Source organism: Bos mutus, chromosome 15 (genome assembly GCF_027580195.1).
Source record: "Bos mutus isolate GX-2022 chromosome 15, NWIPB_WYAK_1.1, whole genome shotgun sequence".
Taxonomy (NCBI): Eukaryota; Metazoa; Chordata; class Mammalia; order Artiodactyla; family Bovidae; genus Bos; species Bos mutus.
This window is the reverse complement of record NC_091631.1, coordinates 70494755-70516401: the sequence shown is the minus strand read 5'-3', so window position 1 is coordinate 70516401 and position 21647 is coordinate 70494755. Positions and strand designations below refer to the sequence as shown.

The 21647-nt window shown below is 37.1% G+C and overlaps 1 protein-coding gene across 1 annotated transcript in view; it reads right to left on the bottom strand.

The window, feature by feature from the left end:
• Positions 1–12213, bottom strand: part of CNTN5 (contactin 5) — a 663141-nt gene extending 650928 nt beyond the window's left edge. The window contains exon 1 of the mRNA XM_070383116.1: positions 11922–12213. Coding sequence (XP_070239217.1) covers positions 11922–12213 — 292 coding nt within the window. The remainder of the gene's footprint in view (positions 1–11921) is intronic.
• Positions 12214–21647: the final 9434 nt, after the last annotated feature.

Here is a 21647-nt window from a genome sequence, read left to right as displayed (position 1 = left end):
TAAACAGTCAATTTTTAAAATCAATTAAATGATATTCCTTGCATTCAAACAACTACTTTAGAATAACTATTTACAACTCAGTTTTTTAAAACTTGATAATGCCCTTTGGTCTATGGAACGTTTCACTGGAATAATTTGAAGTGATCACTATAATTATCCAAAATAATAGTATCAGGTTGAAACAGAAAGAACAATTAGAGGACTCCTCTGATTGCTCAGCTCAAATGAACAACATTCTCTCTTTCAGGCACTCTCAGTTTCTCTTCTCCCCTTCTTGAGTCTAGCTCAAATTTCATTTATTTCCCTGTCTCTACTTCTCACCTCAACCAAAAGTCAGTGACTCACTGTGATATTTTTACTGTAGCCATCTTGTTTGCCTTCTCTTGCTCTGACCTGCTCCTGCTGTGGGAAATCAGCTACCACGCTGTGAGCTTCCTTATGGAAACCCTCTCTGAGAATGGCCTTTGGCCAACAGCTGATGAGCAGTTTTAGACACTTGCTCCAAAAACCCTGAGCAATTGAATCTTGCCAATGATTTGTGAGGTAAGTGAGCTAACAAGTGGATCTGTACCTATCTGAGCCTTGAGATGAGGCTGACGTCCTACCTTTAAAAGGCACAGAGCCAGAGGACAAGTCAAACCACATCTGGTTTCATGATAAACAGAGACTTTGAGATAATAAACATAAAACTTTATTTTGTTGATGTCTTCACCATCCTTCTATATTTTCTACAGGGCATTCGTCTCACAATATTGTGATTTTAAGGTTTTTTTTTTTTTAATATAAGTTTCATGTATTTTATTTTCCTGTGTTACCTTGTGATTATCTCAACAGGTTAGTACTCTTTTTAGGCAGCCAATCCCAAAATCAGTCAAGATTTGTTTACTCAGGTCCTGACTAAGCTTTCTTCTTTGGAACAGAAGTCAGATGCAAATCAGAGTCTTTTATAACTCAGTGTTGGAAGAAATTTAGTCATAATCTATTCTCCAGAAGGTTACTAGCTTCATCCCGCAGTGGAAGAAAAGGGGTCATATTATAAATACCAGCAAGTAGGAATCACTGTGATCAATTTTATAGTCTACTTACTACAGGTCATCATATATTAAAAATTTCCATATGATAGTTGGAAAAACATGAACAAACTTTTTGGCCAACTCAATATATTTCTTTGATTCTTACTTTTTTACATAAGTGACATTGTATGTGATATTCTGCAAATTTCTATGTTCACTAGATGTTATATTTTGAAATATATCTATTTTGTTGTATAAAGATGTTTGTCTCTAACAGTTTTAATTTTTCAATGAATGAAAAACACCATTTATGTATTATTCATTTCCCTTCTGATGGACATGTGGGATGTTTCCAATTTTTTGTTTTTAAACTTATATTGCAGTGAGCATACTTTTATATTTTCTTGTGCATGTGTGGGAGGGTTACTCCAGGTGGTATATACCAAAGTGGAATTGCTTTCCGAAATTGCTCTGCAAACTACACTTTTATGTTGCTCAGAAAAATCTTAACCCTATCTGGGGTACTTCTGGGCTTCACTTGAGCAGGAATGGAATGACATTCTATTCAGGCTCTGTTAGTTTTCTTGTTTTTCACAAAAGCATGTCAACACCAGTTTTACTCTCTATTAAGGTTAAAGGGAATTACCTGACAAAAGCCATATGTCAGGCTGTTATCAGGGAGAACAAACTCAAAGTCACATCTAGCCAAGATCTTTCAAACGCTCAGATGAGAAAACAGTTATGGAAGATTACTTGGAAAATACTCAGTCTATCCATTCTTTCTGATCCTCTAAATATAGATCAAACAAGAGCAACAGAAGACAAATTATATCAAACTAGTTTGCAGCCTAGAGCCTTGCTACTCTGAGCATGGTCCACAGACCAGCTGCATAAGCATCACCTGGAAGGTTTTGATAAATGCAGCTTATATGGCCCTCACTCCCGATCTATTGAAAGGGGGTGTATTTTAACAAGGCTCTCAAGTGATTGTATGCACATTAAAGATTAAAAGAGCACAATGTTAGATAATTACTTCCCATTTTGCTATTGATAATTGAATTTCATCTATCTTTATTGGAGCAGATGAAACTCATTGTTATGTACACATCAAGAATATTGTCTGGGTCACTAACCGTTACATCAAACAGTAAGCTGTTAATGAGGGCCCTTCAGAAAATTTGTCTAATCTTAGTGTCGGAAATAGCTGCATTTCTACTATCTATTTCATTTTAGTCCTTAAACCAGTGGGAAATATATAGCTGACCAAAGTTTCTTTTTCTTTAACTAATTACCCCAAATGGGACTAACCTATGACAGATTTATAGACATTTACAGTAGATACTCTGAATTAGTTTCAAACCCAGCTCCATTTTATGTCCTGAAGTTTCATGTTTTCCTTACTTTCATGTGTTTTAATTCATATTTTCTAGCTGTATTTTATATATCACTGCAAGCCACATTGAAGTATATTTGGAATAAAAGAATAAAGGAACAGACACAAGAGTATCCCACAGTGATCAGTCAATACATTCTATCTTGGTATCATCCCATAAAATAAACAATGTTGCCTAAATAATACAAATTCCAACACATCTCTATCTGAGAAGTATGACATTAAAGTAATGGATTTTTTAAATAATTCATTTTAGAGCAGTTTTAGGTTTACAGCAAAATTAAGAGGAAGGTTTTCTCCTATATCATCCTCAAACATGCGTACTCTCTCCCATTATCAACATCACTCACCAGAATGCTACATTTTTACCAAAGATGAACCTACATTTACACATAATAATCAGTGGAAGTTGTAGTTTATGTTAGGGTTCACTCTTGGTGTTGTACATTCTATAGATTTGGACAAACGTATAAGAACATATATTCATCACTATGATAACATTCAGAGTATTTTCACTGCCCTAAAAATCTTCTATATTCTGCTTATCCATCTCTCCCATGTGATGAGTATGTTTAGTTTTACAAGAAACTGCCAAACTCTCTTCCAGAGACTGTACATTTTTCTAGTCCCATTAGCAAGATGCATGTATTCCTGTTGCTCCAAATCCTCAACAGTATTTGGTGTTTTCCATGTTCTGGATTCCAGCCATTCTAATAAGTGTGTAATAGTATCTCATTGTTGTTTTGATTTTCATTTCCTTGATGATATAGGATGTGGTGTAGTTTTTCATATAATTATTTTCCAATTGCATATCTTCATTGATGACAAGTCTGCTAAGGTCTTTTTGGCCATTTTAACTCATGTTGTTGAGTTCTTATGTTGATTTTTAAAAGTACTTTGTGCATTTTGAATAACAGTCATTTATCAGGTGTGCCTTTTGCAAATATTTTCATCGAAGCTGTGCCTTATCTCCTAATCCTATTGATTTTCTCTCACAGACATATTATGAAAGCTTAAAGCTTATAAGTACACTGAAAAATAAAACATTTTAAGGAAATAACACCACGCTTAAGTTCAATTTAAATGACAACACTATAAAATGACAGTCTACATGGCAACAGCTGGCATAATCATAAGGCATGAGTCTGTTTACCTGGGCTTAATATCACAACCTAGTTTGACATTCCTAGGATTCGTCCAAGTAGTTTAGTTCTTGCAAGGTGTTTCTCAGAATGTTTAGCCCTTTATCAGTCATAATTGAAATATAGCCCAAAGTATATTAGACTTAAAATTATATTGGTTACTTATTAGAAATGTGACCTTGTCAAAGATGCTTATATGTCTTCTGAGTTTCCACTTACAAGGAAGATGGTAATAACATCTATTTCATATATTTGTTGAGAGTATTACTGATATAAGCTATGCAAAAGAATCTGGTAGAGAAGCTAGTAATAATCAAATACTAGTGCTTCCCTCTGTTAACTAACCTTGTAATGTGTTGTTGGTATACCCAAAAATAACAAAGAGAACATTTAGAAAATGTTGTTCAAACCATAATATTAATAGCTGCATAGTCATCCTTTATCTAACTCTCTTGTGTTGGACATTTAAATTATTTCTTATATTCTACTCATAAATAATGCTGTGTATACTTGTATCTTATATATATATATATCTGTGTATACTTATATCTGTGCATACTTATATATTGAGCAATGCCAAAGAATGCTCAAACTACCACACAATGGCACTCATCTCACATGCTAGTAAAGTAATGCTGAAAATTCTCCAAGCCAGGCTTCAGCAATATGTGAACCGTGAACTTCCTGATGTTCAAGCTGGTTTTAGAAAAGGCAGAGGAACCAGAGATCAAATTGCCAACATCCACTGGATCGTGGAAAAAGCAAGAGAATTCCAGAAAAACATCTATTTCTGCTTTATTGACTATGTCAAAGCCTTTGACTGTGTGGATCACAATAAACTGTGGAAAATTCTTCAAGAGATGGGAATACAAGACCACCTGATCTGCCTCTTGAGAAAGTTGTATGCAAGTCAGGAAGCAACAGTTAGAACTGGACATGGAACAACAGACTGGTTCCAAATAGGAAAAGGAGTACGTCAAACTGTTTATTGTCACCCTGTTTATTTAACTTATATGCAGAGTACATCATGAGAAACGCTGGACTGGAAGAAACACAAGCTGGAATCAAGATTGCTGGGAGAAATATCAATAACCTCCGATATGCAGATGACACCACCCTTATGGCAGAAAGTGAAGAGGAAGTCAAAAGCCTCTTGATGAAAGTGAAAGTGGAGAGTGAAAAAGTTGGCTTAAAGCTCAACATTCTTCTGCCAGCAAGAAAATATCTTATCTATCAGATCACATATAGAAGAATAAAATGCACCCTACACTTAGTTATGTTTACTCCCACTAAAACCACAAATAATAACAAAAAGAGATGAAATCAAAGACCAATTTACTGGTTGTTCTTTTATAATGGCAGTAACAGGTATAATATCCACCGTGATTAATAGTCCTTGTCTACATTGGAAAATCCAAAACAAGAACATGTTTTGCAGATATTGAGGTGCTGATTCATAAAGGCTTTTGATTAGCCTATACTACCATAAGCATTTCTAATTTAAACAGTCAATTTTTAAAATCAATTAAATGATATTCCTTGCATTCAAACAACTACTTTAGAATAACTATTTACAACTCAGTTTTTTAAAACTTGATAATGCCCTTTGGTCTATGGAACGTTTCACTGGAATAATTTGAAGTGATCACTATAATTATCCAAAATAATAGTATCAGGTTGAAACAGAAAGAACAATTAGAGGACTCCTCTGATTGCTCAGCTCAAATGAACAACATTCTCTCTTTCAGGCACTCTCAGTTTCTCTTCTCCCCTTCTTGAGTCTAGCTCAAATTTCATTTATTTCCCTGTCTCTACTTCCTCACCTCAACCAAAAGTCAGTGACTCACTGTGATATTTTTACTGTAGCCATCTTGTTTGCCTTCTCTTGCTCTGACCTGCTCCTGCTGTGGGAAATCAGCTACCACGCTGTGAGCTTCCTTATGGAAACCCTCTCTGAGAATGGCCTTTGGCCAACAGCTGATGAGCAGTTTTAGACACTTGCTCCAAAAACCCTGAGCAATTGAATCTTGCCAATGATTTGTGAGGTAAGTGAGCTAACAAGTGGATCTGTACCTATCTGAGCCTTGAGATGAGGCTGACGTCCTACCTTTAAAAGGCACAGAGCCAGAGGACAAGTCAAACCACATCTGGTTTCATGATAAACAGAGACTTTGAGATAATAAACATAAAACTTTATTTTGTTGATGTCTTCACCATCCTTCTATATTTTCTACAGGGCATTCGTCTCACAATATTGTGATTTTAAGGTTTTTTTTTTTAATATAAGTTTCATGTATTTTATTTTCCTGTGTTACCTTGTGATTATCTCAACAGGTTAGTACTCTTTTAGGCAGCCAATCCCAAAATCAGTCAAGATTTGTTTACTCAGGTCCTGACTAAGCTTTCTTCTTTGGAACAGAAGTCAGATGCAAATCAGAGTCTTTTTATAACTCAGTGTTGGAAGAAATTTAGTCATAATCTATTCTCCAGAAGGTTACTAGCTTCATCCCGCAGTGGAAGAAAAGGGGTCATATTATAAATACCAGCAAGTAGGAATCACTGTGATCAATTTTATAGTCTACTTACTACAGGTCATCATATATTAAAAATTTCCATATGATAGTTGGAAAACATGAACAAACTTTTGGCCAACTCAATATATTTCTTTGATTCTTACTTTTTTACATAAGTGACATTGTATGTGATATTCTGCAAATTTCTATGTTCACTAGATGTTATATTTTGAAATATATCTATTTTGTTGTATAAAGATGTTTGTCTCTAACAGTTTTAATTTTTCAATGAATGAAAAACACCATTTATGTATTATTCATTTCCTTCTGATGGACATGTGGGATGTTTCCAATTTTTTGTTTTTAAACTTATATTGCAGTGAGCATACTTTTTATATTTTCTTGTGCATGTGTGGAGGGTTACTCCAGGTGGTATATACCAAAGTGGAATTGCTTTCCGAAATTGCTCTGCAAACTACACTTTTATGTTGCTCAGAAAAATCTTAACCCTATCTGGGGTACTTCTGGGCTTCACTTGAGCAGGAATGGAATGACATTCTATTCAGGCTCTGTTAGTTTTCTTGTTTTTCACAAAAGCATGTCAACACCAGTTTTACTCTCTATTAAGGTTAAAGGAATTACCTGACAAAAGCCATATGTCAGGCTGTTATCAGGGAGAACAAACTCAAAGTCACATCTAGCCAAGATCTTTCAAACGCTCAGATGAGAAAACAGTTATGGAAGATTACTTGGAAAATACTCAGTCTATCCATTCTTTCTGATCCTCTAAATATAGATCAAACAAGAGCAACAGAAGACAAATTATATCAAACTAGTTTGCAGCCTAGAGCCTTGCTACTCTGAGCATGGTCCACAGACCAGCTGCATAAGCATCACCTGGAAGGTTTTGATAAATGCAGCTTATATGGCCCTCACTCCGATCTATTGAAAGGGGGTATTTTAACAAGGCTCTCAAGTGATTGTATGCACATTAAAGATTAAAAGAGCACAATGTTAGATAATTACTTCCCATTTTGTTATTGATAATTGAATTTCATCTATCTTTATTGGAGCAGATGAAACTCATTGTTATGTACACATCAAGAATATTGTCTGGGTCACTAACCGTTACATCAAACAGTAAGCTGTTAATGAGGGCCCTTCAGAAAATTTGTCTAATCTTAGTGTCGGAAATAGCTGCATTTCTACTATCTATTTCATTTTAGTCCTTAAACCAGTGGGAAATATATAGCTGACCAAAGTTTCTTTTTCTTTAACTAATTACCCCAAATGGGACTAACCTATGACAGATTTATAGACATTTACAGTAGATACTCTGAATTAGTTTCAAACCCAGCTCCATTTTATGTCCTGAAGTTTCATGTTTTCCTTACTTTCATGTGTTTTAATTCATATTTTCTAGCTGTATTTTATATATCACTGCAAGCCACATTGAAGTATATTTGGAATAAAAGAATAAAGGAACAGACACAAGAGTATCCCACAGTGATCAGTCAATACATTCTATCTTGGTATCATCCCATAAAATAAACAATGTTGCCTAAATAATACAAATTCCAACACATCTCTATCTGAGAAGTATGACATTAAAGTAATGGATTTTTAAATAATTCATTTTAGAGCAGTTTTAGGTTTACAGCAAAATTAAGAGGAAGGTTTTCTCCTATATCATCCTCAAACATGCATACTCTCTCCCATTATCAACATCACTCACCAGAATGCTACATTTTTACCAAAGATGAACCTACATTTACACATAATAATCAGTGGAAGTTGTAGTTTATGTTAGGGTTCACTCTTGGTGTTGTACATTCTATAGATTTGGACAAACGTATAAGAACATATATTCATCACTATGATAACATTCAGAGTATTTTCACTGCCCTAAAAATCTTCTATATTCTGCTTATCCATCTCTCCCATGTGATGAGTATGTTTAGTTTACAAGAAACTGCCAAACTCTCTTCCAGAGACTGTACATTTTTCTAGTCCCATTAGCAAGATGCATGTATTCCTGTTGCTCCAAATCCTCAACAGTATTTGGTGTTTTCCATGTTCTGGATTCCAGCCATTCTAATAAGTGTGTAATAGTATCTCATTGTTGTTTTGATTTTCATTTCCTTGATGATATAGGATGTGGTGTAGTTTTTCATATAATTATTTTCCAATTGCATATCTTCATTGATGACAAGTCTGCTAAGGTCTTTTTGGCCATTTTAACTCATGTTGTTGAGTTCTTATGTTGATTTTTAAAAGTACTTTGTGCATTTTGAATAACAGTCATTTATCAGGTGTGCCTTTTGCAAATATTTTCATCAAGCTGTGCCTTATCTCCTAATCCTATTGATTTTCTCTCACAGACATATTATGAAAGCTTAAAGCTTATAAGTACACTGAAAAATAAAACATTTTAAGGAAATAACACCACGCTTAAGTTCAATTTAAATGACAACACTATAAAATGACAGTCTACATGGCAACAGCTGGCATAATCATAAGGCATGAGTCTGTTTACCTGGGCTTAATATCACAACCTAGTTTGACATTCCTAGGATTCGTCCAAGTAGTTTAGTTCTTGCAAGGTGTTTCTCAGAATGTTTAGCCCTTTATCAGTCATAATTGAAATATAGCCCAAAGTATATTAGACTTAAAATTATATTGGTTACTTATTAGAAATGTGACCTTGTCAAAGATGCTTATATGTCTTCTGAGTTTCCACTTACAAGGAAGATGGTAATAACATCTATTTCATATATTTGTTGAGAGTATTACTGATATAAGCTATGCAAAAGAATCTGGTAGAGAAGCTAGTAATAATCAAATACTAGTGCTTCCCTCTGTTAACTAACCTTGTAATGTGTTGTTGGTATACCCAAAAATAACAAAGAGAACATTTAGAAAATGTTGTTCAAACCATAATATTAATAGCTGCATAGTCATCCTTTATCTAACTCTCTTGTGTTGGACATTTAAATTATTTCTTATATTCTACTCATAAATAATGCTGTGTATACTTGTATCTTATATATATATATATATATATATCTGTGTATACTTATATCTGTGCATACTTATATATTGAGCAATGCCAAAGAATGCTCAAACTACCACACAATGGCACTCATCTCACATGCTAGTAAAGTAATGCTGAAAATTCTCCAAGCCAGGCTTCAGCAATATGTGAACCGTGAACTTCCTGATGTTCAAGCTGGTTTTAGAAAAGGCAGAGGAACCAGAGATCAAATTGCCAACATCCACTGGATCGTGGAAAAAGCAAGAGAATTCCAGAAAAACATCTATTTCTGCTTTATTGACTATGTCAAAGCCTTTGACTGTGTGGATCACAATAAACTGTGGAAAATTCTTCAAGAGATGGGAATACAAGACTACCTGATCTGCCTCTTGAGAAAGTTGTATGCAAGTCAGGAAGCAACAGTTAGAACTGGACATGGAACAACAGACTGGTTCCAAATAGGAAAAGGAGTACGTCAAACTGTTTATTGTCACCCTGTTTATTTAACTTATATGCAGAGTACATCATGAGAAACGCTGGACTGGAAGAAACACAAGCTGGAATCAAGATTGCTGGGAGAAATATCAATAACCTCCGATATGCAGATGACACCACCCTTATGGCAGAAAGTGAAGAGGAAGTCAAAAGCCTCTTGATGAAAGTGAAAGTGGAGAGTGAAAAAGTTGGCTTAAAGCTCAACATTCAGAAAACAAAGATCATGGCATCCGGTCCCACCACTTCATGGGAAATAGATGGGGAAACAGTGGAAACAGTGTCAGACTTTATTTTTCTGGGCTCCAAAATCACTGCAGATGGTGACTGCAGCCATGAAATTAAAAGACGCTTACTCCTTGGAAGGAAAGTTATGACCAACCTAGACAGCATATTCAAAAGCAGAGATATTACTTTGCCACCAAAGGTTCATCTAGTCAAGGCTATGGTTTTTCCTGTGGTCATGTATGGATGTGAGAGTTGGACTGTGAAGAAGGCTGAGCGCCAAGAATTGATGTTTTTGAGCTGTGGTGTTGGAGAAGACTCTTGAGAGTCCCTTGGACTGCAAGGAGATCCAACCAGTCCATTCTGAAGGTGATCAGCCCTGGGATTTCTTTGGAAGAAATGATGCTAAAGCTGAAACTCCAGTACTCTGGCCACCTCATGCGAAGAGTTGACTCATTGGAAAAGACTCTGATGCTGAGAGGGATTGGGGGTAGGAGGAGAAGGGGAAGACAGAGGATGACATGGCTGGATGGCATCACTGACTTGATGGACATGAGTCTGAGTGAACTCCGGGAGTTGGTGATGCACAGGGAGGCCTGGCGTGCTGCGATTCATGGGGTCACAAAGAGTCAGACACGACTGAGTGACTGATCTGATCTGATCTGATACTTATATCTCTGTGTACATTGTTTATTACTTCCTCATGTGAAGCACATTTCTAGAAATAAAATACGAGACAGAAAGATATGACTGTATTGATGCTTTTGATATTCATTGTCAGATTGTCCTTTCAAATGTTGTATTTTTGCTTTTAGTATATAAATGTGTTTATATAATATAAATATATAATATTTATATATATATTACAATATAATATAAATATATTCCAGTAGTCATGTGTATGGATATGAGAGTTGGACTATAAAGAAAGCTGAGCACTGAAGTATTGATGCTTTTTAACTGTAGTCTTGCAAAAGACTCTCCAGAGTCCTTGCACTGCAAGGAAATCAGACCACTCCTAAAGGAAATCAGTCCTGAATATTCATTGGAAGGACTGATGCTGAAGCTGAAGGTCCAATACTTTGGCCACCTGATGTGAAGGACTGACTCATTTGAAAAGACCAGGATGCTGGGAAAATTGAAGGCCGGAGGAGAAGGGGATGACAGAGGATGAGATGGTTGGATGGCATCACCGACTCCATGGACATGAGTTTGAGTAAACTCCAGGAGTTGGTGATGGACAGGGAAGCCTGGTGTGCTGTAGTCCATGGGGTCACAAAGAGTTGGACACAACTGAGTGACTGTACTGAAACTAATCCTAAATCAGAAATAGAAACAAGTATAATTAAATATATGGGGGAAAAAACTGAAAGATTCATGGAACATAGCTCTAAGTTGTGACCAAGCTGACTTTGGGCTTCCCTGGTGGCTCAGATAGTAAAGAAAATACCTGTAATGCAGGAGACCTGGAGAAGGGAATGGCTACTTTAGTATTCCTGTCTAGAGAATTCCATGGGTAGAGAAGCCTGGTGGGCTACAGTCCAGGGGATCCCAAAGACTTGGACATGACTGAGCGACTAACACTTTCACTAACAAGATATTAACATTTTCCTCAGCTTCACTAAACCTTTGACTGGTTTCCTTTTGACTATGGTCCTCTAACCTCCATTTTCTTAGAGAATTTACTTCAGAAATTCCGCAATTATAAATTCTTTCTTTGCTTCCGTGAAATGTAGACTGTTGCCCAGTCTCTTACCAGTTTTAAAACCTAAAAATGTCTTTTTCAAGGAATTGGGACCCATTTTTTGGTTTGTTTGTTTGTTTAATGTAGTCATCAAGAAACAGAGACTCCCTATTTCCCAGTCTCTATGGATGGTAAGAGGTTAACTTTAAGAAGCAACGATTATCACAGATAGCCTAGTCACAGTGGCCAAAGTCTTCCTTAATGTCCTCCACATTTCCAGATCTTAAAAACTCACTGCTGTTTCAGAGTTGAGTTTAACCTCTCTTCTCTATCGCAATAGGCTTAACTTGTATTTTAATTGTCTTGAATAAATTCTTTTTTCCCTGCTTAACTCCAACAGGTGTAATTTTCCTTTGGACACTTACCATCTTGTTTGAAGGCATCTGAGGGATGATAAAGATTGATGGGGGAATAATAATGTTGAGGTGCCCCTCGCCAGCTCGGTGAAGAAACACTCAGCGTTCCTAATGAAGGGCTACTGTATCGTGGTCTAGTCCTTGAACCATACAGGGATGAAGAGGAACTCTTCTTAATTCTTTGCAAAGCAGCATATGAAGTAGGGAGGCCAGGAAGAGCTCCAGAATATTCTGTAAAAGAATGATAATGATAAAATGAATTCTTAGAAGACTTTAATAAGCACTTTTCTTCTGAAGACATCGCTGAAAATCTCCCTTAGAGATGAAATCAAATGGAAACTACAGTGGGAGCTGTAAAAAGTAAAATTGTACAGACAGATTTTAGAGTACTTTCTGAAAATTCTACTATTTATAACATTAGTGTCTTGCAAGAAAGAAAGAAAGAAGAGACATGAGGGATGAATGAAAAGAATGAAATAAAAGGAAAGAAAAGGAGGAAAGAAAAAGAAAAAAGGAAGGAAGGAAGGAATCCATTCGAATTTAAATTTGTTTATTTTCTTTGTCAGGAATATTTGGCTTTAATCTAAAATATCCATCCTCACATACGAAATAAGTTCCTTCTTTATTATTTAAAATTGAGGAAAAAAGCATTATCAACTACATTCCACAAATATAGATTGGATCTTCATCACCTAAAATGTACCATATGGTAGAAAATATGTCTAACGAAGTATATATATTTTGACTAGCCTGTAAGCTATGCTTCACATTCTTGAAAAGTAGTCAAATTCACTATGGAATGCAAAAAAAGAAAAATAGATTTTTTTTTTTTTAGAATCTGTTATGTATAATGTATATCATGGTATTATCAACATTTCTCATATTTAATTTCTGAGACTTTTCCTTAGAAAAGATATGCATGGTGTCTGAAGTAGACTGTACTAACTCGTGACCACAGGGAAGTCAGTTTCATATGTAGATCAAATGTTTAAAAACACAAACTAATTATGTTGACTTATAAAAAAAAATTAGGAATTGGATTTTCTCTATGTCTAATATTGATTGTTTTCAATAATCTGTTGACCGTGGAAATACTTTTATGAGTCAGACATTTTTGTGCAGGGTATTTGACATTTCAACTTAATGGATGATAATTTATTTTGGATAAAATTTTATATTTGTGAGCAAGTTCTTACAATTCAGATTATTTAGAATCATTATCCTGTCTTATAGAGATAATTTGGAATGCATGAAACATTACTGTGATTTGAAAGTAACACTTTAAGTGTTAAGCATCAAATTAAATTTAACATTTTCTGTTCTGTGAAATTGTAAATATGATTTCTCTGAAACTCAAAAAGGTGTATTTTTAGATGTACTCCGCCCTTTAAAATGAACACAATAGGTGTAGTCCAATCCCATCAAGAGCTGTTAACAGATTGATGTCTTTTAGTCTTTGTGTTCAACCATAAGTCTGGTAAAGGTGGATCAATTTTAACTGAAAATAGCTAAGCTCTCCTGAGCAAACTGTATGAGGACAGATTATGGGTAGACATAAAATCTCCTTTAAAACCTGAAATTAAATGCAAGTTTTGGCACCTCGAGGTGTAAGGTAATGAAAAGAGAATGAGTTTTCCTTTAAGGTAGTTTGTAATTGAAGTCTCTGAACCTATTCATTTCTCTGTGCAGTCTTGTTGCTTTGTGTTTTAGCTGCCTACTTTGTTCCTATATAAAAAGAAAAAAAGAAATATCCCATGCAAGTGTTAAAAATTAAAATGGAGTATGAGAATGTGGTTTATGTTTCTTAAAATTAGATAAAGATAATTAATGGAAAAGTAGAAGGGTCATAATGAAGTTCAAACAAGCCAGGATCATTATCATGACTATAAAAAATATATACATATATATGTATATTTGTATATATATATATATACACACACATATAAAATGCATACTGTCCAAGTGGTACGGTAATTGGCTTATGACACTCCATGTAAATAGAGATGAGCCAAATTAGGATTTGGCTGTTGTGCTTCACAGCAGGACTTCATTTGTTATGTAATCAGTTGCATCTGTTGCAGTGAAAATTACTTTTTCATCAATTAAAGTAAATCCAAAGCCGCTACTAGAAATCTAACAATTTATTCATTCATTCATGTATTCAAAAAGCATGTAATGAGAACTTGGTAGGGGATAAATGCTATGAGTACAAGGGTGAACAAATACTGTTGGCCTTTTATATCCCCAGTTTCAATCAACCACAAATTGAAAATATTCAGGGAAAAAAACTTCCAGGAAGTTTCAAAAAGCAAAACTTGAATTTTCTGCACAAAAACAACTATTTACACACTATTTACATTGTAGTAGTTATTATACAATAGGCTGCAGTCCATGGGGTCGCTAAGGGTCAGATATGACTGAGCAACTTCACTTTCACTTTCATGCATTGGAGAAGGAAATGGCAACCCACTCCAGTGTTCTTGCCTGGAGAATCCTAGGGACGGGGGAGCCTGGTGGGCTACCGTCTATGGGGTCGAACAGAGTCTAACACGACTGAGACTGAAGCAACTTAACAGCAGCAGCAGAGTTGTTTTAAAGGGTTCAAGAGGATGTGTGTGGGTTATACACAAATACTAATCCACTTTATACAAGACACTTGAGCATTCTCAGATCTTGGTATCCTAAGGGGTCCAAACAATCTCCCATGGATTCTGACGGAAAATTGTATTGCATCAGCTTTCAAGAAGCAAATTATATAGTGGAAAATAAAGGTAACTGTGTGTGCAACTTTAATTCACTGTGAGAAAAAAGTAAATTCAGGAATCTATGGACTTTAATCCATAGCTAGAGAATCCTTTCACTCAACCTAAGAATACACAAAAGAACTGTACAAAAAAGATCTTCATGACCCAGATAATCACGATGGTATGATCACTGACCTAGAGCCAGACATCCTGGAATGTGAAGTCAAGTGGGCCTTAGAAAGCATCACTACGAACAAAGCTAGTGGAGGTGATAGAATTCCAGTTGAGCTATTCCAAATCCTGAAAGATGATGCTGTGAAAGTGCTGCACTCAATATGCCAGCATATTTGGAAAACTCAGCAGTGGCCACAGGACAGAAAAGGTCAGTTTTCATTCCAATCCCAAAGAAAGGCAATGCCAAAGAATGCTCAAACTGCCGCACAATTGCACTCATCTCACACGCTATTAAAGTAATGCTTAAAATTCTCTAAGCCAGGCTTCAGCAATATGTGAATCATGAACTTCCTGATGTTCAAGCTGGTTTTAGAAAAGGCAGAGGAACCAGAGATCAAATTGGCAACATCCACTGGATCGTGGAAAAAGCAAGAGAATTCCAGAAAAACAACTATTTCTGATTTACTGACTATGCCAAAGCCTTTGACTGCGTGGATCACAATAAACTGTGGAAAATTATGAAAGAGATGGGAATACCAGATCACCTGACCTGCCTCTTGAGAAATTTGTATGCAGGTCAGGAAGCAACAGTTAGAACTGGACATGGCACAACAGATTGGTTCCAAATAGGAAGAGGAGTACGTCAAGGCTGTATATTGTCACCCTGTTTATTTAACTTATATGCAGAGTACATCATGAGAAACGCTGGGCTGGAAGAAGCACAAGCTGGAATCAAGATTGCCACAAGAAATATCAATAACCTCAGATATGCAGATGACACCACCCTTATGGCAGAAAGTGAAGAGGAACTCAAAAGCCTCTTGGTGAAGGTGAAAGTGGAGAGCGAAAAAGTTGGCTTAAAGCTCAACATTCAGAAAACAAAGATCATGGCATCCGGTCCCACCACTTCATGGGAAATAGATGGGGAAACAGTGGAAACAGTGTCAGACTTTATTTTGGGGGGCTCCAAAATCACTGCAGATGGTGACTGCAGCCATGAAATTAAAAGACGCTTACTCCTTGGAAGGAAAGTTATGACCAACCTAGATAGCATATTCAAAAGCAGAGACATTACTTTGCCAACAAAGGTTCATCTAGTCAAGGCTATGGTTTTTCCTGTGGTCATGTATGGATGTGAGAGTTGGACTGTGAAGAAGGCTGAGCGCCAAGAATTGATGCTTTTGAACTGTGGTGTTGAAGAAGACTCTTGAGAGTCCCTTGGACTGCAAGGAGATCCAACCAGTCCATTCTGAAGGTGATCAGCCCTGGGATTTCTTTGGAAGGAATGATGCTAAAGCTGAAACTCCAGTACTTTGGCCTCCTCATGCGAAGACTTGACTCATTGGAAAAGACTCTGATTCTGGGAGGGATTGGGGGCAGGAGGAGAAGGGGAAGACAGAGGATCAGATGGCTGTATGGCATCGCTGACTCGATGGACGTGAGTCTGAGTGAACTCCGGGAGTTGGTGATGGACAGGGAGGCCTGGCGTGCTGCGATTCATGGGGTCACAAAGAGTCGGACACGACTCAGTGACTGATCTTACTTACTTATCTTACTTAGGCACATCAGACTATGATTTTCAGATGGAATGCTATCCAAGTGAATCCTGGAAATGCATTAGTGATTATTTCAGCAAAACTCTGTGTAGGGAAAAAAAGATACTCTGTACAAAAGGGAGAGAGTACATGAAGACCTGGAAAAGAAAGGCTGATGGCACTTTTAGTAGATTATAATAGTCTGGAGCTTAGGATGAGAGTAACACAGATGAGAAAAGAGGTAAGTCTGGATAAGTAACAAAGGGCCAATGATGAAATGTCTGGAGAACAACACACATTTTAAAAAGAAGTGCCATTTGGATCAAGCTAAAAGGGAAAAAAAGGCTACTCAAAAGCCTAAAACTGTAAAAGAGACAAAGATTAGTGAGAACTGAGGTGATCATCTGTATGGGAATAAAGTCAATAAAATTACTGACTGAATCAGAGGTAAGGAAGGGAAAGTAAGAAACTGAGGTTGGTCTGTGGTATAAGAAGATGGTAAGAATGCAGGAAAAGGCATGCATGTGCTTGAGGTGAAAGCTCAATAATTCAGTTTTGAGGCAGGTAGAGAGCTAGATATGCAGTTAGCTAGCTAACTTATATGAAGAATACATCATGCAAAATTCCAGGCTGCATGAAGCACAAGCTGGAATCAAGATTGCCAGGAGAAATTTCAACAATCTCAGATACGCAGATGACACTACCCTTATGGCAGAAAGTGAAGAGGAACTAAAGAGCTTCTTGATGAAGGTGAAAGAGCTGGCTTAAAATTCAACCTTCAAAAAAGGAAGATCATGGATCCAGTCCCATCACTTCATGGCAAATAGATGGAGAAACAATGGAAACAGTGTCAGACTTTACTTTCTTGGGCTCCAAAATCACTATGGACAGTGACTGCAGCCATGAAATTAAAAGATGTTTGCTCCTTGAAAGAAAATCTATGACAAACCTAGACAGCATATTAAGAAGCAGAGACATCAATTTGCCAACAATAGTCCATCTAGTCAAAGATATGGTTTTTCCAGTAGTCGTGTATGGATGTGAGAGTTGGACCATAAAGAAAGCACCAAAGAATTGATGATTTCAAATTGTGGCATTGGAGAAGACTCTTGAGAGTCTGTTAGGCTACAAGAACAAACCAGTTAATCCTATAGGAAATCAACCCTGAATATTCATTGGAAGGACAGATGCTGAAGCTGAAGCTCCAATACTTTGGCCACTTAATGCGAAGAGCCGACTTACTGGAAAAGACCCTGATGCTGGGAAAGATTGAGCACAGGAGAAGAGGATGACAGAGGATGAGATGATTGGATGGCATCATCGATTTAATGGACATGAATTGAGCAAATTCTGGGAGACAGTGAAGAACAGGGAAGCCTCATGTGCTGCAGTGCATGAGGTCACAAAGAGTTGCACACCACTGATTGATGGAGCAACAATAATAAATTTCACTGATAAAGTACAAGCAATCAGAAGAAAGTGTCCCTCACATGCTCCTACTGACTGTATGTGCACGCATACACTCTATTTTGCATCCACTGATATGTTATATATAAACAGTATGTGCATCTATTAAAGGCCAGTTGTGTGCACTGAATTCTATTACATCCTATCTTGACTGCTGAAAGAAATCACACTAGAAAATCCCTTCTCTCTCTCCATCAGCACCAACTGTTGTCTCTCTGTTAGATTATTCCCATAACTGTACAGAGATTCTTCTAACCTTAATAAGGCCACCTTGACCTACCATTTCTTCCACTAATTTTCCTTTATAGCAAGACTTCTTGAAAAGAGTTATGGATAGTCATCATGTTCAATTCCTCTTCTCCCCTCTACCCTTGAGCCTATTTCAAGTAGCCTTGCTTATACCACTCCACAAAAATAGCTCTCTTTCAAGTTAACAAAGAGCAGGTCACTCTACTAGACCTATCATCAGTGTTCAGCATGGTTAACCATTCTTTTTTCCTTTAAACATTTTGTTCATGTGATTCTAGGATATTACAATCTCTGTTTTTATTGCTATTTCATTGACTACTGCTTATTTCCTTTCCTAGTTCTTATTTGTCTCTTCAACCTAAACATCGGTATATGCTGCTTAAGACTCTGATGCTGGGAGGGATTGGGGGCAGGAGGAGAAGGGAAGGACAGAGGATGAGATGGCTGGATTGCATCACTGACTCGATGGACGTGAGTCTGAATGAACTCTGGGAGTTGGTGAAGGACAGGGAGGCCTGGCGTGCTGCAATTCATGGGGTCGAAAAGAGTTGGACATGACTGAGTGACTGATCTGATTGATATATATATATATATATATATATATATATCCATCCATCCATTCAAACTAGCCCTTAAAAGCTATTTTTCACGAACATGGCCTCCCTCCCAGATGAATTCCACCTTTACTCTAGTCTCAATTACTTGGATCCAGACTCAAGTCTTTGATATTCCACTATTTTCCTACTCCCATTCTAACACCTACTTCTATGTCTTTACTCAGTCTCCCTTTTTGGTTCTGCATCAACTTCTAAAAATTGACTGAGATCTATTCTAAAAGGCATCTCCCAAGAGAGTTCATATGGTAACCACTACTCAGGGTTCAGAATCTATCTTTACTTATCACTTCAATAGCTATTATTTAAGAACTAGAATATAGTGAGTGAAGTCGCTCAGTCATGTATGACTCTCTGTGACCCCATGGACTATAGCCTACCAGGCTCCTCTATCCATGGGATTTTCCAGGCAAGAACACTGGAGTGGGTTGTCCTTTTCTTCTCCAGGAGATCTTCCCAACCCAGGGATTGAACCTGGGTCTCCCACATTGTAGGCAGACGATTTATTGTCTGAGCCATCAGGGAAGTCCAGGTTGGGTCTAAATTCTGAGCCTGGGATTTCAAAGAGGCTTAGTGAAATAAATATACATGCTAAGTGACAATTTGATGGTGTCTGGACTGGATTCCTTCCACACATAACTCCTTGCTTGCTTTTAGTAAACTCAATCATCATTTCTTCCAAAGTCACTCTTTTCTCATTCAGCATTCATTGACTTTTTTGACATTTCTTCATTGACTATGTGTTAGGAACTAGGGATACAGCTACAAGTAAATCACAAGTGGTTCCTGATTTCATGGAATTTACAATCTCAGAATATTGGGAAAGTGTTACACTTGGGTAAAGGTTTCCTCTATGGTTCAGTGGGTAAAGAATCTGCCTGCAATATAGGAGATGCTGGGGATGTGGGTTTGATCCCTGGGTCAGGAAGATCCCCTGGGGGAGGTCATGGCAACCCTCTCCAGTATTCTTGCCTGGAGAATCCCATAGAATGAGGAGCCTGGAGGGCTACAGTCCAAAGGGCCCCAAAGTGTCAGACACAACTGAGTGACTAATCAGGCACACACACTTGGGTAAAGCATTAGTAGAGGAACGTTAAACAAACCAAGTTATCCTTAAAATACATAAAAACCAAGATAGAAAACTTATCAGCATCTTATACTCATTTATTACTGACATCATGATTGCATTCCTGGGAACAAAATCTCTTTTCCTGGCTGTGATGTGTACATCTGCCTCCTCTATTTTCGCCACTCATTTTATTGACTGAGAATTTTGGATCTGTCAGTAAACCGATCTGTAATATATGCTCCAAAGTAAGATGGACTTATTTAATCTGGAGTGTACCTCATAGCAGCTCTAAGGCTTTGGGCAAGACATGAATAGGTCTGTGCCCTAATTTCATTGTTGTTAGAATAGGAATAAAAATAAGACTTCCCTCATATGTTGTGGTAGAGACTAAATAAATCGATTCATATAAAGCACTCAGAACTTTAGAACTACTTCATCTGTCTCATAATAAGAACTTGATAAATTATAACTATATATAATCTGCACTTTAGTTAACACCCTGTACTATTATTCTCCAGTGAGCATATTGTTTTCCAGTTTTATTGAGATATAATTGACACACTGCACTGTATAAATTTCAGGTGTACAACACAATGCTTTGACTTATATCATGAAATGATCACCACAATAGGTTTAGAGGATACCCATCATCCCATATACATACAATATCAAATAAATAGAAAAAAAAAAAACTTCTCCTTGTGATGAGAACTCTTAGGATTTACTCTCTTAACAACTTTCATTTTTAATATTTGCACGTGTTAAGTCACTTCAGTCCTGTCCTACTCTTTCTGACCCTATGGACTGTGGCTTGCCAGGCTCCTCTGTCCATGGAATTCTCCAGGCAAGAATACTGGAGTGGGTTGCCATGCCCTCCTCCAGGGGATCTTCCCAACCCAGGGATCAAACCCACATCTCTTCTGTCTCCTACATTGGTAGGCATTTTCTTTACCAGTAGCCCACCTTGGAAGTATATTTTATCCTTAGTGCTTAATTTTATAACCAGAAGTTTGTACATTGTGATCGTCTTTATTTGATTTCTCCTCCCCCAATCCGCCATCTTTGGTAACCACAAATGTCCTTTTCTATGAGTCTATTTGTTTGGTTGGCTTGTTTTGAAGTATATATCACACCTTCTTCATCCATTCATCTCTTAATGGGTACTTAAGTAGTTTCCATATCTTGGCTACTGTAAATAATGCTTCAGTAAACAGAAGGGTTGTATGTGTCTTTTCAAGTTAGTGTTTCATAGTGGCTGCGCCAATCTACATTCCCATCTGGTGGACATAATTGAATATTGGGCTTACTCCTTCCAAATTTGATTGGGTTACAAAGTTCAACTATAAATCCTACATTTTAATACTTATTTTACTCTGGAGAACTAAAAGAGTGAAAATTCAAGGGGAAGAATTAGGCTTCTATTATCCTCACAGGTGTATTCCCATGAGTAAGTTTCTAAAAAAAAAGATTTTTGCTACTGATGGAAACCATAGATCTACAGAAAATTCAATGCCTATATATTCTCGTGTTTCTATTGGCTAAAGCAATACTTCAGAGAAGGCAATAGCACCCTACTCCAGTACTCTTGCCTGGAAAAACCCCATGGATACAGGAGTCTGGTAGGCTGCAGTCCATGAGGTCGCTAAGAGTCGGACACGACTGAGCAACTTCACTTTCACTTTTCACTTTCATGCATTGGAGAAGGAAATGGCAACCCACTCCAGTGTTTTCGCCTGGAGAATCCCAGGGACGGGGGAGCCTGGTGGGAGGCCGTCTATGGGGTCGCACAGAAGCGGATACAACTGAAGCGACTTAGCAGAAGCAAAGCACGACTTAGCTGTCTTCACTCCATATTCCTGTCCAGGGTTTGGAAAGAAAAGTGA